The 24,285-nt window shown below is 40.8% G+C and overlaps 1 protein-coding gene and 1 non-coding gene across 2 annotated transcripts in view; one reads left to right on the forward strand and one right to left on the reverse strand.

Moving 5' to 3' along the window:
• EFHC1 (EF-hand domain containing 1) overlaps positions 1-24,285 on the forward strand; it is a 67,591-nt gene that overhangs the window by 37,818 nt on the left and 5,488 nt on the right. Inside the window, exons 8-9 of the mRNA XM_029945292.1 lie at positions 3,302-3,515; positions 3,877-4,024. Of these exons, the coding sequence (XP_029801152.1) occupies positions 3,302-3,515; positions 3,877-4,024 (362 nt within the window). The remainder of the gene's footprint in view (positions 1-3,301; positions 3,516-3,876; positions 4,025-24,285) is intronic.
• Positions 175-281, reverse strand: LOC115297244. Its single transcript, XR_003911347.1, has one exon. It is a non-coding gene; the product is annotated as a U6 spliceosomal RNA (small nuclear RNA).

Raw genomic sequence — 24,285 nt, forward strand, 5'->3', positions numbered from 1 at the left:
GCAACTATCTTTTCCCATTCTGTCAGTTGCCTACTCGTTTTCTTGATTGTTTCCTTTGCAGTGCAGAAGCTTTTTATCTTGATGAGGTCCCAAGAGTTCAGTTTTGCTTTCATTTCCCTTGCCTTTGGGGATGTGTCGAGTAGGAAATTGCTGTGGTGGAGGTCTAGGAGGTTTCAAAATATGGGACGCTTCACGAATTTGCGTGTCATCCTTGCGCAGGGGCCATGCTAATCTTTTCTGTATCATTCCAATTTTAGTATATGTGCTGCCGAAGTGAGCACATCATGGTAATTTTCAAAGATTTTTCCTGACATATTTAGTGAAGTATAGGGTGTATTTAGCTCATCACAAAAGCTCTGGAGAATGAAAGAAGGGTGCCTGACAGTAAGAGGGGTCTCAGAATATGGGGGCCTCAGAAGAAAAGACAGAAATTCAAAAGAGGAAGTATGTTGGTGCAGTGATCAGAGACAAATCCAGTTAAGTTCCTTTGAGTTCAGACAGACACTGTACCTGTTCTGAAGAAATCAAATATGCTAAAAACCCAGGTAGGTGGTTGGTGCCTAAGTAAAAATATGCTAGGGAAGTATCTGGGGCTCAGAGTGTAGTGCTGGCTGACCAACTTGGGGAAGCTTGAGAAGAGCCTAAGGACATAACTTGAGCAGTGGTCTCCACAGCAGGCTTGCCCTTCCAAGGAGCAGGGGGACAGCATATACTCCATGGGGTGTGAAGAGCATACTACAGCCTCTGTTTATAATTTATTATGAGTGCATGTATTTTATAGCCCCTGATATTTTACATTTTTTATAGAACATATGTTGCATTATTCACCCATTAATTCAACAATATTCACTCATATATTCAACAAATATTCACTCAACAAATATAGAAGAACGTATGTTGCATTTTTCACTCACTCATCATCTCAACAAAAGCCCAATACCTTGGGCTTGGCATGGTTCTGGGCATTGAGAGTACAGCAGAAAACAAGGCGCACATTCTGTAAAAAGTAAAGCAGGAGACAGATTGATGGGAAAGGGCTCATTTATACTGGACGATAAAGGAACTGCTGGGAGAGTGGGGGGCCAGAGTAAAGGAGAATGACCAGAATAAATGACTGAGGGAGCCAGCCAGTGGCATATCTGAGGGAACTGCATCTCATGCAGAGGTGGTGTACAGGGGATGCAAGGTGGATCACATGAAGATAGGGTCAGGCGCCAGCTCAGAGCTGTGTAGCCAGTGGCCAAACAAGCTCAAAGGGCTACAGTGGCAGGAGAAGACCCCCACGGTGCAGGCAACAAGGGATGTAGGTAACAAGCCTGCAGACAATTAAAAAATCAAACCAAAAGTTGATCTCCTTCTTACTGTCATCATGTGCCTATAATTCTAAACATCAGCAATACAGTACTCATCCTCAAAGAGACAGCGCCTCGGTACAGTAGAATTTCACTTACTAAATGCAGAGAGAAGAGGGCACTAAGAAATTACCATTAAGTACACACTACCACAGCAGTAACTGTTGCAGCTGAGATCCATCAGTGGATGCTAAAATTAAATTCAAATCAAAGGGAAAACATTTGAGGAGAAACAGGATTTTCGTAGTTTCGAAGTGTGTTCCTCAAGATATTTGTCAACTGCGAAGGGAAATGTAACTTTAGAGAAACCCAGCAGGTCTCTTCTTAACCAAGTGACCAAGGCCAACATCACTAATAATGACATGGCAATATCATGAACTTGATATGCTGAGAAAGACATGACATTTTTTTTCCTGTGGTATTTTTGCCAAATGTGCAAAAATGAGATGCACAAAGGACATACACCAAAATAATTGACCATTATGGGTCAAAAGTGTCAAGGTCATGAAAGAGAAGGACAGAATGAGGAACTGTCACAGGTTGGAGGAGATCAAAGAGAAAGAACAACTAAATTCAATGTAAGATCTGGTACAGGATCCGGAAACAGAAAAAGAACATAAATGAAAAACAGGAGAAATCTGAATAAGGACAATAATTTATTTAACAGTATTGTACCATTACTGTGGCTTTGTACCATGCTTGGTGATGTAAGATGCTAATGTTTGGGGAAGCTTGGTGAGGCGTATATGAAAATTCTGTCTTGTTGATGCAACCTTAAGTCTAAACTTTGTTCAAACTAAAAAAAATTAAAAAATATATATTTCAGTTTTAAAATACTCCTTCCAGGGTAAACCATTGGTGCTTTCCTCCTGACCCCCTGGGTACAGCCCTGTCTGTAGTCATGCTCAGAACTTCATATTTTATTCAGTGTGATGGGAATCCTCTGGAGGTTTGAGAGCAGAGAAGTGATATGATTTGATTTTTATTGACTATATTGTGGATATTGAAAATTTTTTTCATTGTAGGAGTGTCTAATAAAAAACATTTGGAGACTATTAGGTGAGGGAATGGTATGAGGAAATTATTTTACTAAGAGGAAACCCGGTGACTTTCTTTGCTAAAGAAGAAATTGTTATACAAGAAATTCCATGTTGTGAATGAAAATATATGTGCTGTTACAGTTTGAGAGGATTTCAGTCAAGAATAAGCATGTCTGGATTTAGGCCTGTTCAATCTGGAATTTGTTTCTTAGGGTTATGTGATCACCCTCAGTGATTTGATTTAGAAACAGTCTTGTCTACAAGATAGTCTCTCAGAATCTGTTTCAACTCTATGACATTCTATTACTCACTCCCCCTTTCTACAATTTTCTTTTTAAAATTATGTATATAAACTGATTGTTTTAAAGAACTGAACTTTGCATAATCATCTTAGTGTCCACAAGGTTGAACATAATGTCAGCCACGAGGTCTCAAACTGTGGGCAGCCTGTGACAGAATATAGCCCACATCTGTTTTGTTTGGCCTGCATGGTGCTTTAAAAGAGTTAAGGTCAACATTTTAAAATCTGGACTTTTATTTCTCTTCCAAGATTTTATTTAAATTCTAGTTAGTTAACATATAGTGTAATATTAGTTTCAGGTGTAGAATTTAGTGATTCATCATTTACAACACCCGGATTTCTGTCTTCTCGTGAAAATTGGGAAGATTTAGCAATATTGGGCCGATATTCCCACAAGGCAGTAACCAATCAGAGTTGAGCTGGGGCAGCCTCCTTACATGAGGCGTATCTATATCTAAAACCCCCCGTCCCCCATCCATCACTGTTCATTTATATTATACTTTGTATATTTGGTTTATATTTTATACCTAGTCTTGTAGATATTTAATTTGAGAGCATGTGAATACATCATATACCTTCATAATAACTTCCTTTCTTCTTCTTTCTAGGACTCTCCCAACCCAGAAGACAAAGACCGCCGATTTATCTTTTCTTATTTTCTAGCCAATGACATGATCACTATCTTTGAGCCGCCTGTTCGCAATTCTGGCATCATCGCCGGCAAGTACCTTGGCAGAACTAAAGTTCTTAAGCCGTCCTCATCAGTGGAAAACCCCATCTACTATGGCCCAACGGACTTCTTCATTGGGGCTGTGATTGAGGGTAGGTTACCCACGTGAATGGATTCTTCTGAGTTGGAACTTCATTCATTTAATTCTTGTAAGAGGCAGGCAGACTGTAATCCAGCTGGAATAATGCTCGTATGCTTATACATGTGATACACTGTCAATCTCCTTCCTTACCAGTGAACTGTAAGTTGGTTGCATTTGTGGGCCGTGGATGTAGATCCTGACTTCCTGATCACTGAGCAAACTACTGCATATTAGTTTAGAGAGCTATCGAAAGTTCACTCATTTGGGTCGCAGATGCCTGCCTGTGAATGTGTCATTGGAGGATCAGTGTTATTTTACCCCCAAATACATAATACACAACCAACCTAAGCATATTTCTACCCTCTCCACAGTGTTTGGCCGCCGGTTCGTCATCCTGGATACAGATGATTATGTTTTGAAGTACATGGAGAGCAATGCTGCCCAGTATTCGCCAGAAGCACTCTTGTCCATCCAGAACTGTGCTCAAAAGCACGAGGCTCCTGCACTGGAATTAGAAAAGTAGGCTCGCCTGTCTCGGGTCCAATTTGGCTTTGGCCCATATAAAGTATTTAGGAAATACTTCTTGATAAAATGGATGGGTAATCACATTTTAGATTTTCTGATTTCCCTCACCAAATGGGAGGTATTAGACATACACCGAAGGCGCCCTGAGTCCATTATAGTAACTAGTAACTTAGAACTTTTTCCATTTCATTTACTTAGCAAATAATTATTGAGTCCCTAGTAGGTATCACATACTTTCACTAGGCCCTTGGGCTTTTTATCAGACAACTGAATGGACAAGAAGTTGCTCCTCTCATGGAGTTGACCTTATAAGCAGTAGGAGAGGGAGACAGCCAATAAACACAGTAGGTGATGAGTGCTACGGAAAAGTGGAGGACAATAGGGATACGGATTTCTGGAGGGTGGTGGTGGGTTGCAGTTGATCTGGGAGCCTGGTGCCCCTGAGGAAGGTGGCAACATGCAAACACCTGAAGGAAAAGGAGTTAGGATGTGGATCTGTGGAGGAAGAGCTATCCAGGGAGAGCGAATGGCGAGTGCGAAGGCCTAGCCGGCCTGCGCAAGATGCAGGCGGGTGAGAACCTGGGAGTGAGAGGAGGTGGAGGGGAGCTAGAACCTGACGGGACTAGATCGGGTAGGCTCCACTGGGCCTTCGGAAAAATGTTGACTTTCCTCTGAGTGAAATGGAGAGCCACTGTGGGGGGTCTGTGTAGAGGAATGGCAAGATTTGACACGTGTTTCAAAAGAACTGCCCTGGCTCTTGTGCTGAGACTAGGTCAGGAGGGAGATGAGTTAGGATGATATTGTAGCAATCCAGGAAGAGGAGAGGGTGTGTGGACCAGGTGCATCAGTGAACGTGGGAAACAGTGCTGTGATTCAGGAGGTATTTTGAAGGTAGAGCCAATAGGACTTCAGACAGATTATATAGAGGATGTAAGACAGTGGTTAAAAAGGACTCCAGGATTTTTGTCCTGAGCAACTGGAAGGAGTTGCCATCAAGAGATGGGGATGATGTACATTATGGGTAGAGGAGGGGGTTTTTGTTGTCGTTGTTGTTTTTTGTTCTTTGTTTTTGGTTGGAGGACGATTTCAATTTTGGTTATTGGAGGAGTTCTGACAACAGACTCCATCTTTGGCCCTCCATCTTGTTCATGCCTACACATGTCCCCGCTGGGGGCTGGTGTGTTTCTGGCCCAGTGGTGGTTAACACCTGAGCTGGACTGCGGGAAGGCTTGCTTGTTCTGATCTTCCCTAAAGTGGTGCACAGAGGGCCACTTTCAGCAACCAGCAGAGCTGGCTGGCGCACAGAAGGCCCGCTTGAGGTAACCAGTAAAGATCCTTTCGTGCACAAATTGAACCACATTAGATAGCTGTCCTGTGACCTCACTGACCTACCCCTCAATCCATGAGAGCTGGGGATTGAAGTCCCAACTAGATGGAAAATGGGGACAGAGAATAGCTGGGTACTGGCTGGATCGATCTACCCAACCCCCTGTAAGTTACCCTGAAAGAATCTATACAAATGGTACAGAGTGGCTTACTTTGTTTTTCAGTCTTAAAGTGCCTTTAAGGTACTATTGGATATCCAAGTAGAAATATCAAACAGGCCGTTGGATATATAAATCTGGGTTTCAGGCGAGAGGTCTTGGCTGAAAATGTAAATGTGGAAACTGGCAGATAGACGATATTTTAGGCCACAGGACTGGGTGAAATCTCTAAGGGAGTCCATTTAAATAAAGAAAATAGCTCCAAGGACTAGGCTCCAAGTCCTCCAAAAGGAAGCATCGAGGGAGGAGAGTGGGAAGGACAGCTAGTGAGGCAGGGAGAGAGCCAGGTGGGTGTGGTGCCCTGGAAGCCAGGCCACCCTCCCTTTGCACAGAGCACAGGACTCTGAAAACAGCCATCAGATATAATCTTAATAATTAATGGGAAAACTTACTTTGTGACCTTTAAAAATTCTGTCAAAATATGAAAAAACTGATGGTTATGAATGTATAGGGATGTGAAAAAAATAGTAAAGCCAATTTTTATTTAGTACATGATGATTTAAAACATTGGCAACATTAAGAATTAAAGTGTTTTACCTCTTTGTAAAACACTTGCCAGGGCACCTGGGTGACTCGGTTGAGAGTCCAACTCTTGATTTCGGCTCAGGCCATGATCCCAGGGTTGTGGGATCGAGCCCTGCACTGGGCTCTCTGCACTGGCAGCATGGAACCACAACTTGCCAAGACTAGGTTGAGCAGTGCTTGTCTCGAATGAATATCTTTTCTATGTCCTGACAAATTGTCATATTCCTTTCTAACTTTGGACCAGCTTTCAACATTGTATTACTTTCACTTTCTCAGTGGCGAAATATCTCTTCCTATTCTTTTAATGACCCTGAAGTACCTCTAAGAGTTCTTTTGATGGGAAGTTTCTTGCTGCATCTAGGAGATCCTTACCCTTCCCAAGTACCCGCTCTCCTCCTTTGGGCCTTGGGCTGCCTGTCCCCAGGCTGTGCACTGCATTGACAGTCACCAACCTCCATTATGTAAGATTCCAGGTTTACTTCCAGTGTTAGTGCTTTCTGTGTCTTTGCTTCACTTCCACTTTTCTTGGCCTGTTTCCTTTTCAATGATACATTTCAAATATATATTTTGCTATCTGTGAACAGCAAAATACATGCCCAGTGGCCAGTCACTGACAGACTTTTTGAACAAAGCAGGATGATGTTCACTGATGGATATGCATGTGTTGTTTGTGTGGTGATTAGTGCACTGACCAACATGAAAGTCAGTTTGTGCTTCATGCAGTTCCTCACAGTCAATACACTGTGGTCACTGAAATTCGAATCATATTGTTGAGGGACTGGGTAATTTAACTCAACAGTGGTAACTGAAATTCATGCATATCCGAACCTTGCAAAGGGAGAGCTGCCTAATATATCAAGGAAGACAGAATGATTCATTGTGTCAAATGGGAGGTAGCAATGTAGGGGGATCCAAGTGGGAGTTTCAGTGGAATGGGAAGGGCAGGAGAGCCTCATGGGAGGGGATTTAAGATAGAATGGGAGGTGGTATCTCTGTGTGATTTTGATTTGCATTTCCCTGATGATGAGTGATGCTGAGCGTCATTTCATGTGTCTGTTGGCCATCTGGGTGTCCTCTTTGGAGAAGTCTTCTGCCTATTTCTTTACTAGATGATTTGTTTTTCAGGTGTAGAGTTTGGTGAGTTCCTTGTAGATTTTGGATACTAGCCCTTTATCTGATATGTCATTTGCAACTATCTTTTCCCATTACTTCAGTTGCCTGTTTTCTTGATTGTTTTCTTTGCAGTGCAGAAGCTTTTTATCTTGATGAGGTCCCAATAGTTCATTTTTGCTCTTGATTCCCTTGCCTTTGGGGATGTGTTGAGTAGGAAATTGCTGCAGTTGAGGTCAAGAAGGCTGTTTCCTTCTTTCTCCTTGAGGGTTTTGATGGTTTCCTGTCTCACATTCAGGTCCTTCTCCATTTTGAGGTTATTTTTGTGTATGGGGTAAGAAAGTGGTCTAGTTTCATTCTTCTGCATGTTGCTGTCCATTTCTCCCAGCACCATCTGTTAAAGAGGCTGTCTTTTTTTTCCATTGGATACTGTTTCCTGCTTTGTCAAAGATTAATTGGCCATACACTTGTGGGTCCAGTTCTGGGCTCTCTATTCTATTCCACTGGTCCATGTGTCTGTTTTTGTGCCAATACCATACTGTCTTGATGATGACAGCTTTGTAGTAGAGGCTAAAGTCTGGGATTGTGATGCCTTCCGTTTTGACTTTCTTCTTCAATATTACTTCAGTATTACTATTCAGGTTTTTTTGTGTTTCCATACGAATTTTAGGATTGTTTGTTCTAGCTTTGTGAAGAATGCTGGTGCAATTTTGATTGGGATTGCTTGAATGTGTAGATTGCTTTAGGTAATAATGACATTTTAACAATGTTTATTCTTGTGATCCATGAGCATGGAATGTTTCCCATTTCTTTGTGTCTTCTTTAATTTCTTTCATGAGTTTTCTATAGTTTTCATTATACAGATCTTTTACATCTTTGGTTAGGTTTATTCCCAGATATTTTATGGTTTTTCTTATAGATGCTGGCGAGGATGTGGAGAAATGGGCACCCTCCTACACTGTTGGGGATGTAAACTGGTACAGCCACTCTGGAAAACAGTGTGGAGATTCCTCAAAAAACTATTAATAGAACTTCCCTCTGACCCAGCAATAGCACTGCTAGGGATCTACCCAAGGGATACAGAAGTGCTGATGCATAGGGGCACATGTACCCCAATGTTCATAGCGGCACTCTCAACAATAGCCAAATCATGGAAAAAACCTAAATGTCCATCACCTGATGAATGGCTCAAAAAGATGTGGTTTATATATACAATGGAGTACTACATGGCCACGAGAAAGCATGAAATCTGGCCATTTGTAGCAACGTGGATGGACCTTGAAGTGTCGGGCTAAGTGAAGTGAGTCAGGCAGAGAAGGACAGATACCATGTGTTTCACTCATAAGTCTAACAGGAGAAACTTAACAGAGGACCATGGTGAGGGGAAGTGGGGGAAAAGAGTTAGGGAAGGGGAGGGAGCCAAGTCATGAGAGACTCTTGAATACTGAAAACAACTGAGGGCTCTAGGGGGAGGGGTTACCCCCTGAGGGATAAAGGGGGTGATGGATGAGGAGGAGGGTACTTGTGGGGAAGAGCACTGGGTGTTATATGGAAACTAACTTGACAATAAACTATTTAAAAAAGAAAAAAAAGAGCAAATGGGAGGAGAGGAATTTGAGTCCCGGGAAGCATAGATAACCCTTTTGAGGAAGTTTGGTATAAAGGGTAGTATCTGGGCAGTATCTGACAGAGGAACTGGAGTCAATAGGGGAGGTTTTTGTTTATTTTTAAGATAAACAGCCTGTTTGTACATAAGTAGGAATGACTCTGCAGAGAGGGCAACTGACAAATGTGTAGGTGGGGAGCTTTGTGAAGAATGTGCCAGAGGAAGGGAGACAGAAGCACCATGCATTCATCTCTGGCTCTCGTTCTCCAACTTTTTGGTCTCAGAGCACCTGTAAGCTCCTAAAAATGTGTGAGGACCACAAAGAGTTTTTGTTTGTGTGGCTTATATCTATTGATATTTACCATATTGAAAATTATATCTGAGTAATTTTTAAATGTTTATTAATTAAAAAAAATAAACCTATTTCATGTTAATGCAGAGAGCAATGTTTTATTAAAAGTAACTATATTTTCCAGGGGAGCCTGGGTGGCTCAGTTGGTTAAGTGGCTGACTTCAGCTCAGGACATGATCTCACAGTCTGTGGGTTCGAGCCCCACGTCGGGCTCTGTGCTGACAGCTCAGTCTGGAGCCTGCTTCAGATTCTGTGTCTCCCTCTCTCTGACCCTCCCTTGTTCACACTCTCTCTCTCAAAATAAAATAAAGACATAAAAAAAAATAAATAAAAGCAACTATATTTTCCAGAGGCACCTGAGTGGCTCAGTCAGTTAAACGTTTGACTCCTGATTTCAGCTCAGGTCATAATCTCATGGTTTATGGAATCAACACCCACATTGGGCTCTGTGCTAACTTGGGATTCTCTCTCTCTGCCTCTCCCCTGTGCACGTTCTCTCTTTCTCAAAGTAAATAAATATTTTTTTAAATGACGGTATTTTCCAAACAGAAAAATAGTGAGAAGAGTGGCATTGTCTTACATTCCTGCAAATCTCTTTAATGTGTGACTTTATTAGTAGAAGCCAGCTGGATCTCCATCGGCTTCTGTATTCAGATGGCCGTGTTACCATTTGTCATGTAATCTTTGGAAAACTCCACTGTGCCTTTGTGAGAAAACAGAGGTTAAAAAGCAAATAATACTGGTTTAGTAGTATTATGAGAACAGTTTTGACCTCACAGACCCCAAAAGGGCCTCAGGAGCCCTGGAATTACTCTTTGAAACCTTGATCTCTGACCAAACTCTTTGGTCTGTGGCAAGAGGTAGGAAGGCGGACTGCGTGGCTGTGGCATGTGGAAGGTGGGTGAACATGGCTGCAGTGCCATTTCCAGAGCAGTCCTGCCAGCGGCGGAGTAAGGATCAGGGCATGTGAGAGATTTTGGGAGAGAGGAGAAGCTGTGAAATGCACCATTCTATTGACTATATCAATAAATGAAATATAAAAGTAAAATGAAAATAAATGCATAGCATTATTTTATCTACTAAGAAATAAACTGTCAATTATAATTGTTAATTCACCATCAATCAAAAAATGCATCCTACTCCCTGAGTTGTAAAAAATGTGAAGCAAACATTACAAGCCCAATGAAAGACTACAGCTGTCTAGGAAAGTGGGAGGTGCATGGACTAGACGTCACTGCTTGGTGACCGGGCAGCATTCAGGGAGATTCCTGGTCATGTATCGAATTCAAGTACTTCTCCGAAGTTTTTCCTGTAATTTCCCCCATTGTCTGTGCAAATACCAACAACACTGGAAGGCTTCTTGCTTTGGTATACTACCAGAAGATTTTTTTTTTCACGGAAAAGATAATGTGTGGCCCTTAGGATAAGATACCAATGAAAATAAAAAGAAATTCAAGTTCTGTGTTAAGAGTTCCATTGCTATCTCTGTTTTGACCCTCATCATCCCTCTCTTCTCTTGTAATGGGCCAGATGGATACGTGAAAGAAAAATGCTTGACGGTGATATGAATGCAGGCACCACACTGTCCCTGTCTTCTGGCCATTCTTCTTTGGCTCCTAACTCTTTCCATCTGGGAAAAAACCTACTCTAAGGGGATACAAATCCTTTGTTTGACTAATCATCACCAAGAATAATGAAAGGGGATCTTGACTACTTCTCAGACCTGAGTACTTCTTATGTCAAGCGTCAATCACAGCATGATAAAATTAGGAGTTAGCCATTTTTAAAAAAAGTTTCTTATTTATTTTGAGAGAGAACATGAGCAGGGGAGAGGCAGTGAGAAAGGGAGAGAGAGATCCCAAGCAAGAGCCTGATCTGCACAGAGCCTGATGTGGGGCTTGATCTCAAACTGTGAGATCGGGACCTGAGCCGAAATTAAGAGCTGGACGCTCAACAGTCTGAGCCACACTGGCTCCCCTGGAGTTAGCCATTTGTTTTCTCTGAGCCGGAAAACTAAAAAAGTGTACAGGCAATTGAATATTGACTTTATCTGAAGTTATTTTTGGTTCTTGGGTCCTTGTTGCAATATATTGAATTGAGACTTACAAAAAGCAAATGCTCATAAATCCATCCTCTACAGGAAATCTCCATGCATTCATATGTTATTGTTTAATTAGCATCCCCATTTGTGCTCTTCATTTTCAAGAGGACACTTCTCCCCTGCTCAGCCTGGTGTTTTTCATCCCTTTTCACTTCCAGCCACTTTTCCCATACGGACACACCCAGATATTCTCCCTCTCTCCCTCTCTCCCTCCCTCCCTCCCTCCCTCCCTCTCTCTCTCTCTCTCTCTCTCTCTCTCTCTCTCTCTCTCTCTTTTCGGTTTTCTCTATACCCCAAGCTCTTCCATATTCACTTTTCAGTTGGTCTCATAAATGATCCAAGGTAAGTAAGTTCCTTCAATTTTCCCATTCTTCACCTTAGAAAGTTTCCAAGCCATTACTCATCTTCTCTTTACCTTCTTGTCAAAGATAAGAAGCTCCCATTTCTCTAAATTTATTTCTTCTGTTTCGGGACTGTAACCACCTCCTTTCTGACTGCTTCAGAACCCATGTTTCATAAGTTGCTTTCTTGAAGGTCATCAATTATTTCCAAGTCTAATGGTCTTTTGTCATTTATTCATCAACAGACATTTGAGGTTGCATGCTATGCCAGACCTTCATAAAAGCTCAGGAAAATACATGAGAGAATAGGTAGTAAAGAGATTAGCCTTTGTGGGTGATACCATCTCTGTTGGAACCACTCAACTCTGCCCTTACGGAGTGAACACTGTCATAGACAATGTGTAAATTAAGGTGTGACCATACATCAATTAGACTTTATTGAGAAGAACAGGCGGCAGGTCGGTATTGAACTGTTCCAGTTTGCCAAGTCCCTGGTCTAGTGGTAGGCCTTGTTTGATCTACATGTAAGTTACTCTTTGCCATCGCCCCCCTCCTTTCATAATTCCATTACTTTGTTTCTTTAAAAAATTATTTAACATAGTGTTATATTAGTTTCAAGTGTATAATAATATATTCACCTATTCTATACATTACTTAGTGTTTATCACAATAAGTGTACTCTTAATTCTCTTCACTTGTCTGACCCATTCCCCCCACCTTCCCTCCAGTAACCAGTTCTCTAAATTTAAAAGTCGTTTTCTGGGTCCCTTTTTTTCTTTGTTCATTTGTTTTGTTAAATTCCACATATGAATGAAATCATATGGTATTTGTCTTTCTCTGACTTATTTCGCTTAGCATTATACTCTAGCTCCATCCATGTTGTTGCAAATGCCAAGATTTCATTCTTTCTTATGGCTGTGTAATATTCCATTGTGTGTATGTGTATGTGTGTGTATACCATGTGTAAAAAAAATTTTTTTTAACATTTATTCATTCTTGAGAGAGAGAGACAGAGCACGAGCGGGGAAGGAGCAGAGAGAGAGAGGGAGAAACAGAATCTGAAGCAGGGTCCAGGCTCTGAGCTGTCAGCACAGAACCCAATCCAGGGCTCGAACTCACTGACCATGAGATCATGACCTGAGCTGAAGTTGGATGCTCAACTGACTAAGCGACCCAGGTGCCCCTATATCACACTTTCTTCATCCATTCATCTATCGACGGACACAGGTTATTTCCATGATTTGGCTGTTGTAAATAATTCTGTAATAACATAGGGGTGCGTAAATCTTTTCAAATTACTGTTTTCATATTCTTTGGGTAAACAGTACTGGAATTACTACATCATATAGTAATTCTATTTTAAATTTTTGGGAAGCCTTCATACTGTATGTCTTCCACATGTCTGCACCTGTTTGCACTCCCGTGCAGCAGTGCACGAGTGTTCCTTTTTCTATATATCCTTGCCAACGTTTGTTGTTTCTTGGTTTTTTATTTTAGCCATATTGATAGGTGTGAGGTGAGATCTCGTCATAGTTCTGATTTGCATTTCTCTCATAAAAGATATTGAGCATCTTTTCATGTGTCTCTTGGCCATATGGATGTCTTTTTTAGACAAGCGTCTGTTCATACCTTCTACCTATTTTTTTTCTTTTTTCTTTTTTTTTTAATTTTTTACTGTTTTATTTATTTTTGAGAAAGAGAGAGTGTGAGCAGGGGAGGTCAGGGAGAGAGGGAGACACAGAATCTGAAGCAGGTTCCAGGCTCTGAGCTGTCAGCACAGACCTCGATGCGGGGCTCGAACCCACAAACCGTGAGATCATGACCTGAGCTGAAGCTAGACGCTTAACCAACTGAGCCACCCAGGTGCCCCTCTTCTTATTATTTTTAATTGGATTATTTACTTTTTTGGTGTTGACTTGTAGAAGCTCTTTAGATACTAATCCTTTATTGGATGTGGCATTTACAAATCTCTTTTCCCATTTAGTTTTGCTGATTGTTTGCTGTGCAGAAGCTTTTTTACTTCAATATAGTCCCAATAGTTAGTTTTTGCTTTTGTTTCCCTTCCCTCAGGAGAATTATCTGGAAAAATGTTGCTATGGCTGATGTGAAAGAAATTACTGCTTATGCTCTCTTATAGGATTTTTATGGTTTCAGATCTCACATTTAGGTCTTTAACACATTTTATTTCTTTGATTTTGCATGTAGCTGTCCAGTTTTCCCAGCACCATTTTGTTGAAAAGACTATCTTTTTCACATTGCATCTTCTTTTTTTATAATGTTTATTTAATTTTGAGAGAGAGAGAGTGTATGTGTGTGAGTAAGGAAGGGGTGTCTTTCGAGAAAGACACAGAATTCAAAGTAGGTCCAGGCTCTGAGCCCGAGCTGTCAGCACAGAGCCTGTTGCAGGCCTCGAACCCAAGAACCGTGAGATCATGACCTGAGCTGATGTCCGGTGCCTAATCGACTGACCCACACAGTCACTCCTGCATATTCTTTTTTTTTAAGTTATTTATTTTGAGAGAGAGCGCAAGAGGGGCAGAGAGAGAGGAAGAGAATCCCAAGCAGGCTCTGTGCTGTCAGTGCAGAGCCTGATGCAGTGCTTGATCTCACAAACTGTGAGATCATGACCTGAGCCAAAATCAAGAGTCTGATGCTTACCCGACTGAGCTACCCAGGCTCAATACTGTATATTCCTGTCTCCTTTGTCAAAGTTTAGTTGACCATATAATTGTGGGTTTATTTCTGGCCTCTCTGTTCTGTTCCATTGATCTATGTGTCAATTTTGTGCCAGTACCATACTGCTTTGATTATTACAGCTTTGTAGTATATCTTGAAATCTGGAATTGTGATAGCTCCAGTTTTGTTCTTTTTCAAGATTGCTTTGGCTATCTGGGGTCTTTTATGGTTCCACACAGATTTGAGGATTATTCTACTTCTGTGAAAAATGCTTTTATATTTAATAGGGATTTCATTAATTGTATAAGTTGTTTTGAACAGCATGGACATTTTTAACAGTATTTGTTCTCTCAGTCCACAAGCATGGAATATCTTTCCATTTGTTTGTGTGACCTTCAGCTTCTTTCATCAGTGTTTTATAATTTTCAGAGTACAGGTTTACCTCCTTGGTTAAGATTATTCCCAAGTATTTTATTATTTTTAGTACAATTGTAAATGGAACTATTTTCTTAATTTCTCTTTTGGCTACTTCATTATTAGTGTATTGGAATGCAATTGATTTCTGTCTATTGATTTTGTATCCTGTGATCTTACTGAGTTCATTTATCAGTTCTAGTAGCTTTTTGGTGGAGTCTTTGGGCTTTTCTATATCATGTCATCTGCAGATAGTGAGTTTTACTTCTTCCTCATCAACTTGGTTACCATTTATTCTTTTCTCTTCTCTGATTGCTGTGGCTAGGACTTCCAGTACTATGTTGAGTAACCGTGGTAACAGTGGACATCCTTGACCTTGGGAAAAAGCTCTCAGTTCTTCACCATTGAGTATGATGTTAGCTGTGGGTTTTGCATATGTGGCCCTTATTATGTTGAGTTATGTTCCCTTTATCTCTACTTTGTTGAGGGTTCTTGTCATGAATGAATGTTGTACTTTGTCAAATGTCTTTTACGGTGTCTATTGAAATTATTACATGGTTTTCATCCTTCCTTTTATTGATGTAATATATCTCGTTGATTTGTGAATATCGAACCACCCTTGCATCCTGGGAATAAATCCCACTTGATTGTGGTGAATTATTTTTTAATGTATTATTGGATTTGGTTTCCTAATACTTTGTTAAGGAATTTTTGCATCTATGTTCATCAGAGATATTGGCCAGCTCTTTTTTTGTAATGTCTTTATCTGGTTTTGGTATCTGGGTAATGCTGGCCACAAAGAATGAACTTGAAAGCTTTCCTTCCTGTTTTATATTTTGGAGTAGTTTCAGAAGAATAGATATTAAGCCTTTAAATATTTAAATATTTGGTAGAATTCACCTATAAAGCTATCTGGTCCTGGACTTTTATTTCTTGGAAGGTTTTTTTTTTAATTTTTCTTAACATTTATTCATTTTTGAGAGACAGAGAGAGACAGAACATGAGTGTGGCATGGGCAGAGTGAGAGGGAGACACAGAATCTGAATCAGGTTCCAGGCTCTGAGCTGTCAGCACAGAGCCCAATGCAGGGTTTGAACTCATGAACCATGAGATCATGAGCTGAGCTGAAGTCAGACCCTTAACCGAGTGAGCCACCCAGGTGCCTCTTTTGGGAGTTTTTTGATTACTGATTCTGTTTTATTGCTGGCAATCAGTCTGCTCAAATTTTCTGTTTCCTCCTGATTCAGTTTTGGGTGAACTGTTTCTAGGAATTTGTCTATTTCTTCTAGGTTGTCCAGTTTGCTAGGATATTATAAAAAATTATATACCTTTATAATCCTTTGAATTTCTGTGGTGTCAGTTATTTCTTCTCTTTCATTTCTGGCTTTGTTTATTTGAATTCTTTTTTTTTTTTTTTTAATGAGTTTGGCTACAGGTTTGTCAATTTTGTTGATCTTTTCAAAGAACCAGCTCCTGGGATCATTGTACTGTTCTCTTGTGGCTTTTTTGTTTGTTTGGGTTTTTTTAGTTTTTATTTTGTTTATTCCTGCTCTAATCTTAATTATTTCCTTTTATTCATTTGGGGTTTGGTTTGTTCTTTTCCAAGGTATTTCTAAGTTAGTTTGGTTATTTGAGGTTTCTCTTACTTCTTGAGGTAGGCCTGTATTGCTGTAATCTTTCCTCTTAGAACCACTTATGCTGCATCCTAAAGATATTAGACCATTGTTTTCATTCACCTCATGTATTTTTCATTTCCTCTTTGATTTCTTTATTGACCCATTAATTGTTTAGTAGCATGTTATTTAACCTCCATGTATTTGTGTTCTTCTCAGGTGTGTGTGTGCGCGTGCACACAAACACACATGCGTGCACATACACATACACATGCACGTGGTTGATTTCTAGCTTCATAGTGTTGTGGTCAGAAAAGATTCATTGTATGACTTCAGTCTTGTTTAATTTGTTGACGCTTGTTTTGTGGCCTAATATATGGTCTATTCTGTAGAACATTCCATGTGCACTTGAAAAAAATGTGTAATGTGCTATTTTAGGATGGAATGTTCTGAGTACTCTTAAGTCATCTGGTGCAGTGGGTCATTCAAAGTCACTGTTCCTTTGTTGGTTTTCTGTTTGGATGATTTATCCATTGACGTAAGTGGGGTATTCAAGTCCCTTACTATTACTACATTACTGTCATTCACTTCCTTTATGTTTGTTATTAACTGCTTTATGTATTTGGGTGCTACCATATTAAGTGCAATTTACAACTGTTATGTTTTCTTGTTGGATTGTTCCCTTTGTTTTAAAGTGTGTTTTGTCTAAGTATTGTGACCCTGGCTTTCTTTTCACTGACATTTGCATGATTAATGCTTTTCCATCCCTTCATTTTCATTCTGCAGGTGTCTTTAGATCTGAAATGAGTCTCTTATAGGCAACATATAGATAGATCTTGCTTTTTTATCCATTCCATAATCCTATTTCTTTTGATTGGAACATAATCTATCTCTTTTCTCTCATAATTTGCTGGCTTTCTTTAGTGATGTAGTTGGATTCATTTCTCTTCATTTTTTGAATATCTGTTACTAGTTTTAATTTGTGGCTACCATTAAGATTGTATATCACATCTTCTGCACATAGCAGTCTATATTAAGTTGATGTTCACTTGAGTTTGAACCCATCCTAAAAGCATTGCATTTTTGCTCCTCTTTTCTCCATGATTAGATATATGGTGTCATAATTTACAGCCTTTTTTTTTAAGTCCCTTGACTTATTTTTATAGATATGCTTAATTTTACTTCTTTTGTGCTTCCTTCTTTTCTTACTCCGACTTACAGTCTTTCGTTTCCATTCAAAGCATCCCCTTTAACATTTCTTCAGGTCTGGTTTAGTGGTGATGAATTCCTTTAACTTTTGTTTGTCTGAAAAACTCTCTCTATTCTGAATGATAGCCTTGCTGCATAGCTCATTCCTGACTACAGGATTTTTTCTTTCAGCACTTTGAATATATGCCTTCTGGCCTGCAAAATTTCTGCTAAAATTTTAGCTTTTAGCTTTATAGGGTTTCCTTTGTATGTAACTAGTTTCTTTTCTCTTGCTGCTTTTGAGATTCTCTCGTTAGCATTACTTTATGGCATTTAAATTACTGTGTGCCTCAGTGTGGACCTGTTTAGGTTGGTTTTGTTGGGGCTCTCTGTGCCTCCTGGGTCTGGATTTCTGTTTCCTTCCCCAGATTCAGGAAGCTTTCAGCTACGTTTTCGGCCACCTTGCCTCTCTCCTCCCCTCCTGGGATCCCTATAATGTGAATGTTATTATGCTTGGTGGTGGTGTTGCATTCCCTTAATCTGTTTTCATTTTTTATTATTCTCTTTTCTCTCTCCTCTTCAGCTTGATTGCTCTCCATTACTCTGTCCTTCAGGTCACTGATTCATTCTTCTGTTTCCTCGGGTGTAGTATTTATTCCCTCTAGTCCATTTTTAATTTCAGTTATTGAGTTCTTCATCTGTGACTAGTTCCTTTTTGTGTTTTCTATCTCTTAGTTGAGGGTCTCACTGAAGTCATCCACTCTTCAATTCAGTGAGTATCTTGATGAGCATTACTTCGGGTTCTCTCTCAGGCAGACTACTTCTCTCTGTTTTGTTTAGCTCTCTTGCTGTGATTTTGTCCTGTTCTTTCATCTGTAACATATTGTTCTGTCTCCTTTTGTGTTAGAAAAGTCAGCTATAACTCCTCCTCTTGAGAGTAGTGGCTTGATGAAGAAAAGGTCCTAGAGGGTCCTGCAGTGCGGTGCCATCTCCGATGTGTGTTGCATGTGCCCTACAGTTGTGGCTGAGCCACACTTGCCTTCAGTCCAGTTGTCTGCAAGGGTTCTTTTTGCTCATCATGGGCAATGACAATGTTTGGTCCCTGTGGTGTTTGTGGGACAGTCTGTGGCCACCTGGGGCTTGAGTTAGACCAGCAAAGCTGCAATAGCACTGAACTGCAAGGCACTCTTTCTGTGTTTCCCACTGTGAAGCTTTCGTTAGTGGGCAGGGTCTGCAGTCAGATCATATGTCAGTCCCCAGCCCACTGCGGGGACCACAGTTCAAATGGGGTGTGCAGTTGTCTTCCCCTCTCTCGAGGCTGCTTGCACACTGCTAGGCTGCTGGCATCACTTTCGGTGAATTCCAGCCCGGGTCAGGCTGTAGGGGGAGGATCTATAGAAGACCACGGGGGCAGGTTGTGCGGTGCCACCAAAGCCCATGCTAGTCCTCTGTTTAAGGGGTCCTGCACCCACAGGGAAGGGGGGGAACTCCTGCCTGGTCTGGGATGGGGAGGTCATGTCCACAGGAAAAGCTGCAAACAGGGTGTGCCATTAGCAAGCTAGGTGGAGAGTCTGCATACTGCCCTGGATCCCCTGTGTCCTTGTATCTACATGTGGGGGTGGGGGCGGGGTCGGATGGTGCCTCCTCTCTTGTTCTTAAGTCTCCCAAAGATCCTTGCCCCTCCAGCACACAGTCTGAGATTAGTAAACAAATCTCCCTCCTCTATGCCCGCAGGCTTTTTTTTTCTTCTTCAATCTGTTGCTTCTATGCTGTATCTCGGTAGGGCTCTTTGTGGTGCTGTCTCTTTAGAGGCATAGACTCAGTTTCCTATTGGCCTCCTGGCTCTCCCAGAGCCAAACTGTTGATTTTTAAAGTTCCAGGTGTTAAGCCTTATTGATTGTTAGGCCTCTCTCGTTTTCCAAACCAAATGTTATGGGGATTCATCTTCCCCACGTGAGTCCCCTGTGCCTGGGGTGCCCTATGTGGGGTCTATTTCTCTCTTCTGTCTACAATGGCGGAGTCCCTCCCTCCAATAGACGATCTTGTGGGTCTGTTTGGCTGCTGACCAGGTCTCAAACCCTCCTACCCTCTTTAATGTAGCCTCTTCTCTACATTTAGCTCTGGGGATCTATTCTGCCATTCTTCAGGGGTTTGGGGGTTATTTACACTCATGTGGGTGTTTTCTAGGCATATCCGTGGAATGAGGTGAGTCCCCCCTTTTTTTTATTTATGTCTTTTATTTATTTTTGAGAGACAGAGAGACAGTGTGAGCAGGGGAGGGTCAGAGAGAGAGGGAGACACAGAATCTGAAGCAGGCTCCAGGCTCTGAGCTGTCAGCACAGAGCCCGACATGGGGCTTGAACCCACGAACCATGAGATCATCACCTGAGCCAAAGCTGGACGCTCAACGACTCACCCACCTAGGTGCCCCTGAGCCCCCTTTTTGAAACCCTCTTTTGAGTTCTAGAAAGTCAGAGTCTCTGATACCCCTGCTACTTCTCTGGAATTCTATTCTTTGTGTCTTTTTGCTACTTTTTGTCCACTAGGCTGGTGTTTCTCAAGGCCCTATTTTTGGTCCTCTTGTCTTTTTCTAAAGTCTCTGACAATCTCCTCTCAATCTCATTGCACAGCGTCTAAACATGTTGCTCTCCGTCCCACCCACTCTCCTGATTCTAGTTCTAGATTCCCATTGGCCTGTTCAGTGTGTCTTCATCCAGCTGAGCCATAGCACCTCACGATTTGTACAAGAAAAAAATGCCATTGTCATTTACACCTTTCTAGCACAACTGCTTTTCCTTCTTTCTGTGTGTCTCATAAAGGTGTGGTCCCAGTGACTTGTGATAACTTATGTAAGGCGCCAGCACAGTGTCTGGCACACACAGGAGGCAAGCCATAAATGTTAAGTGCCTGCTTCCTCTTAATCACATCAGTGTTCCCTTGACCTTTGTGTGAAACCTTAGAGATCTTTTGACCTCTTTTGTTTTGCACTATATTCAATAAGTTAAAGTCTTTTATTCTATGATATGTCTTGCCTCTTACTTCTCCTTTTCATTCTCCCCACCATTTCCTAATCTAAAGCACTCAGTCAGGGGCTGCATTTGTCCACCCATAATAACAACAACAAAACCAAATTTACATTAGCTTAACCGAGTGGAGTCTTGTGTGCCTCCTGGAACAGGGCATCTCGAGGGAAGCGCTCCAGAGCCGGTGGTGGCTTTGCAATGCCCACAGAGACATGATGGCTTTTTCCTGTCTCTTCTCAGACACCTTAGCAAGTAGCTTTAGTCCTCGTGCTTTTCACTCTGTGGCCACAAAGTGAATGTTCCATCCCCAGCACTGTGTCTACCATCCAGGCAGGAAGAAGGGGAGGGACAAAGGGTAAGAGACTGAACAGCCAATCTCACCATGTCTTTCCTGTTTTTAAAGGGCTCACCCAGGAGCCCCACCTGGCAACTTCTGCTGACATCTCATTGTCTGGGCTGCATCACAGAGCCCCTCCTCACTGCTGCTCCAAGCAAAATAAGGGCTCTGTTAGGAAAGGGAGGGGATGACTCCTGAACAGGGGACCATGCGTGTCTGCCTTGCTCCCACTGCTGCTTACCTAGGCTTCCACAGTACCTCCCGACTTGTCTTCCACGTCCACTCTCTTTCCCTTAATCCATTTCACATACTGGTACAAGACCAGTCTTCCTGGAACTGGGCTCCAAATTCATCATACTGCATTTCCCCCTCTCAGTTTTACTGAGGTGAAAGTATGTGTATTTAAAGTCTACAACATGGTGATTTCATATACATTGTGAATCAATTAATTAACAATTAAGTTAATTAACACATCGATCACCTCACATGGCTACCGTGTGTGTGTGTGTGTGTGTGTGTGTGTGTGTGTGTGTGTGAGAGAGAGAGAGAGAGAGAGAGAGAGAGAGAGAGGTGGGAATGTTTAAGAACTTTTAGCAAACAGCAAGTATACGATACAGTATTGTTGATAATAGTCATAATGAGACCTCCAGAACTTAATCATTGTTACCAAATTTTTTTTCTTAACCCTTTGACCAACATCACCTCTTTCCCCCCCAGCCCCTGGTAACCATCCTTCTCCTCTGTTTCTATGAGTGCAACTCTTTTTTAGATTCCACATATAAATGAGAATATACATTCTTGTCCTTCTCTGAGTTAGTTCACTAAGCACAATATCCTTTTGATTCATCCGTGTTGTCACAAACGGCAGCATTTCCTTCTTTCTATGGCTGAATAATATTCCATCGTGCCATGTTTTTTATGTATGTGTCACATTTTTAAAATCCATTCATCCGTTGTTGGACACCTGCGTTATTTTCGTATCTTGGCTATTGTGAAAAATGCTGCAGTAGATCTGGCACTCAGAGGTCTCCTTGGGGTCCTGACTTCTTTTCTCTCAGATACATATGCAGAAATAGGATTACTGGGTCCTATGATAGTTCTATTTTTAATTTTTTGAGGCAGTTCCATATCTTTTCCATAATGGCTACAGTAATTTACATTCCAATGAACAAGAGTTCCCTTTTCTCCACATCCTCTCCAAGCTGTTGTCTCTTGTCCTTTTGATGGTAACCATCTTAACAGATGTTATATCTTATTGTGGTTTGCATTTCCCTCATGATTAGTGATGTGGAGCATCTATCTTCTGATGTGCCTCTTAGCATTTGTATATCCTTCTTGGAAAAATGTCTACTCAGGTCTTTTGCCCATGTTTTAATTGGATTGTTTATTTATTTGTTTTTGCTATTGAGTTGTATGAGTTCCTTATATATTTTAGGTATTAGTCCCTTATCAGATATATGGTTTATACCATGGTCTGAATGTAAGTGTGCCCCCAGAATTTATATGTTGATACCTTAAAAAACTTTTTTTAATGTTTATTTTTGAGAGAGAGAGAGAGAGAGAGAGAGTGAGTGTGTGTGAGTGGGGAAGGGTCAGAGAGAGAGGGAGAGACAGAATCTGAAGCAAGCTCCAGACTCTGAGCTGTCAGCACAGAGCCTAATGTGGGGCTCAAACCCACCGACCATGAGATCATGACCTGAGCCGAAGTTGGACACTGAACCCACTGAGCCACCCAGGTGCCCCTATATGTTGATATCTTGATCCATATTGAGTCATGTGATGGTATTAAGAGGTAGGGCCTTTGGAAGGTGATTAGGTCATGAGAGCTCTGTGGACGGGATTAGTGCTTGTGTAAAAGAAGGCCCAGAGAACTTGCTTTCCCCATATACCAGGAGGACACGATGAGAAGACATTGGCTCTGAACCAAAAAAAGAGCCTTCACTAGCCACCATGGTGCTGTCAATGGTGCCATGATCTTGGGCTGTTAGCCTCCATAATGGTGAGAAATAAATTTCTGTTATGAATAAGTTACCTAGTCTCTGGAATTTTGTTATAGTACCCTGAACAGACTAAGCTTGTAAATATTTTCTCCCATTTCGTAGACTGCCTTGTCATTTTGTTGATCATTCCTTTTGCTGTGCAACAGCTTTTTAGTTTGAAATAGTTCTATTTATTTGTTTTTACTTTTGTTAACTGTGCTTTTGGTGTCCTATCCAAAGAATCATTACCAAAGTCAGTGTGAAGGCGCTTCCCATCGTTTAGTTCTGAGAGTTTGCACTTCCAGGTCTTATGTTTAAGTCTCCAATCCATTTTGAATTAATTTTTGTTATATATAATAGGGATCCAGTTTCATTCTTTTGCCTGTGGATACTCAGTTTTCCCAGCACCATTTGTTAAAAAGGCTGGCCTTTCTCCATTGTGTATTCTTGGCACCCTTGTCAAAGATCAGTCACCATGTATGCATGATGTTTATTCTTCATTCTGTTAGTGTGTTATATCACATTTACTGATTTGTGTATGCCGGACCATCACTGCATAAAAAAAGATAATCACCATTTGATCATGGTGTATGATCCTTTTAATGTGCTGTAGAATTTGGTTTGCTAGTGTTTTGTTGAAGATTTTTGCATCTATTTCACCAAAGATATTGGTGTGTAATTTTCTTGTAGGGACCTTGACTGGCTTTGGTCTCAGGTTAATGATGGCCTCATAAAATAAGTTTGGAAGTGTTCCCTTCTCTAAAATTTTTTTGGAGAATTTGAAGAGGATTGGTATTTTTTCTTTAAATGCTTGGTAGAAATCACCAGTGAAACCATCTGGTCCTGGGCTTTTCTTTGTTAGGAGATTTTTTATTACCATTTCAACCTCCTTATTTTGTTATGAGTCTATTCACGTTTTCTAGCTCAATGATTCTGTTTAGCAGGTTGTATGTTTCTAGGAATTTATTCATTTCTTCTACTTAATCCAATTAGTTGTAGGACTGTTCATAGTGATCTCTTATGATTCTTTGTATTTTTGTGATATCAGTTGTAACATCTTTCTGATTTTAAGTCTTTTTTCTTAGTTTAGCTAGAAGTTCAATTTTATCTTTTCACAAAACCAGTTCTTAGTTTCATTGATTTTTTTCTATTTTTCTAGTCTCTTCTTCATTTTTCTGCTGTGATTTTTATTATTTCCATCCTTCTGCTAACTTTGTGCTTAGTTATTTCTTTTTTCTAGTTCCTTGAGGTATAAAGTTGTGGTGTTTGAGATCTTTTTTTTTTTTTTTTTTGCTTAATGTAGGCATTTATTATGATAAACTTCCCTCTTAGAACTGCTTTTGCTGCATCCCATGTTTTTATTTTTAGTATGTTGTATTTACATTTTCATTTGTTTCATTTGATATTTTTTGATTCCTTTTGATCTCTTTTGATTTCTTCATCATA

The sequence above is a fragment of the Suricata suricatta genome, chromosome 7 (assembly GCF_006229205.1).
Source record: "Suricata suricatta isolate VVHF042 chromosome 7, meerkat_22Aug2017_6uvM2_HiC, whole genome shotgun sequence".
In the NCBI taxonomy this organism is placed as follows: Eukaryota; Metazoa; Chordata; class Mammalia; order Carnivora; family Herpestidae; genus Suricata; species Suricata suricatta.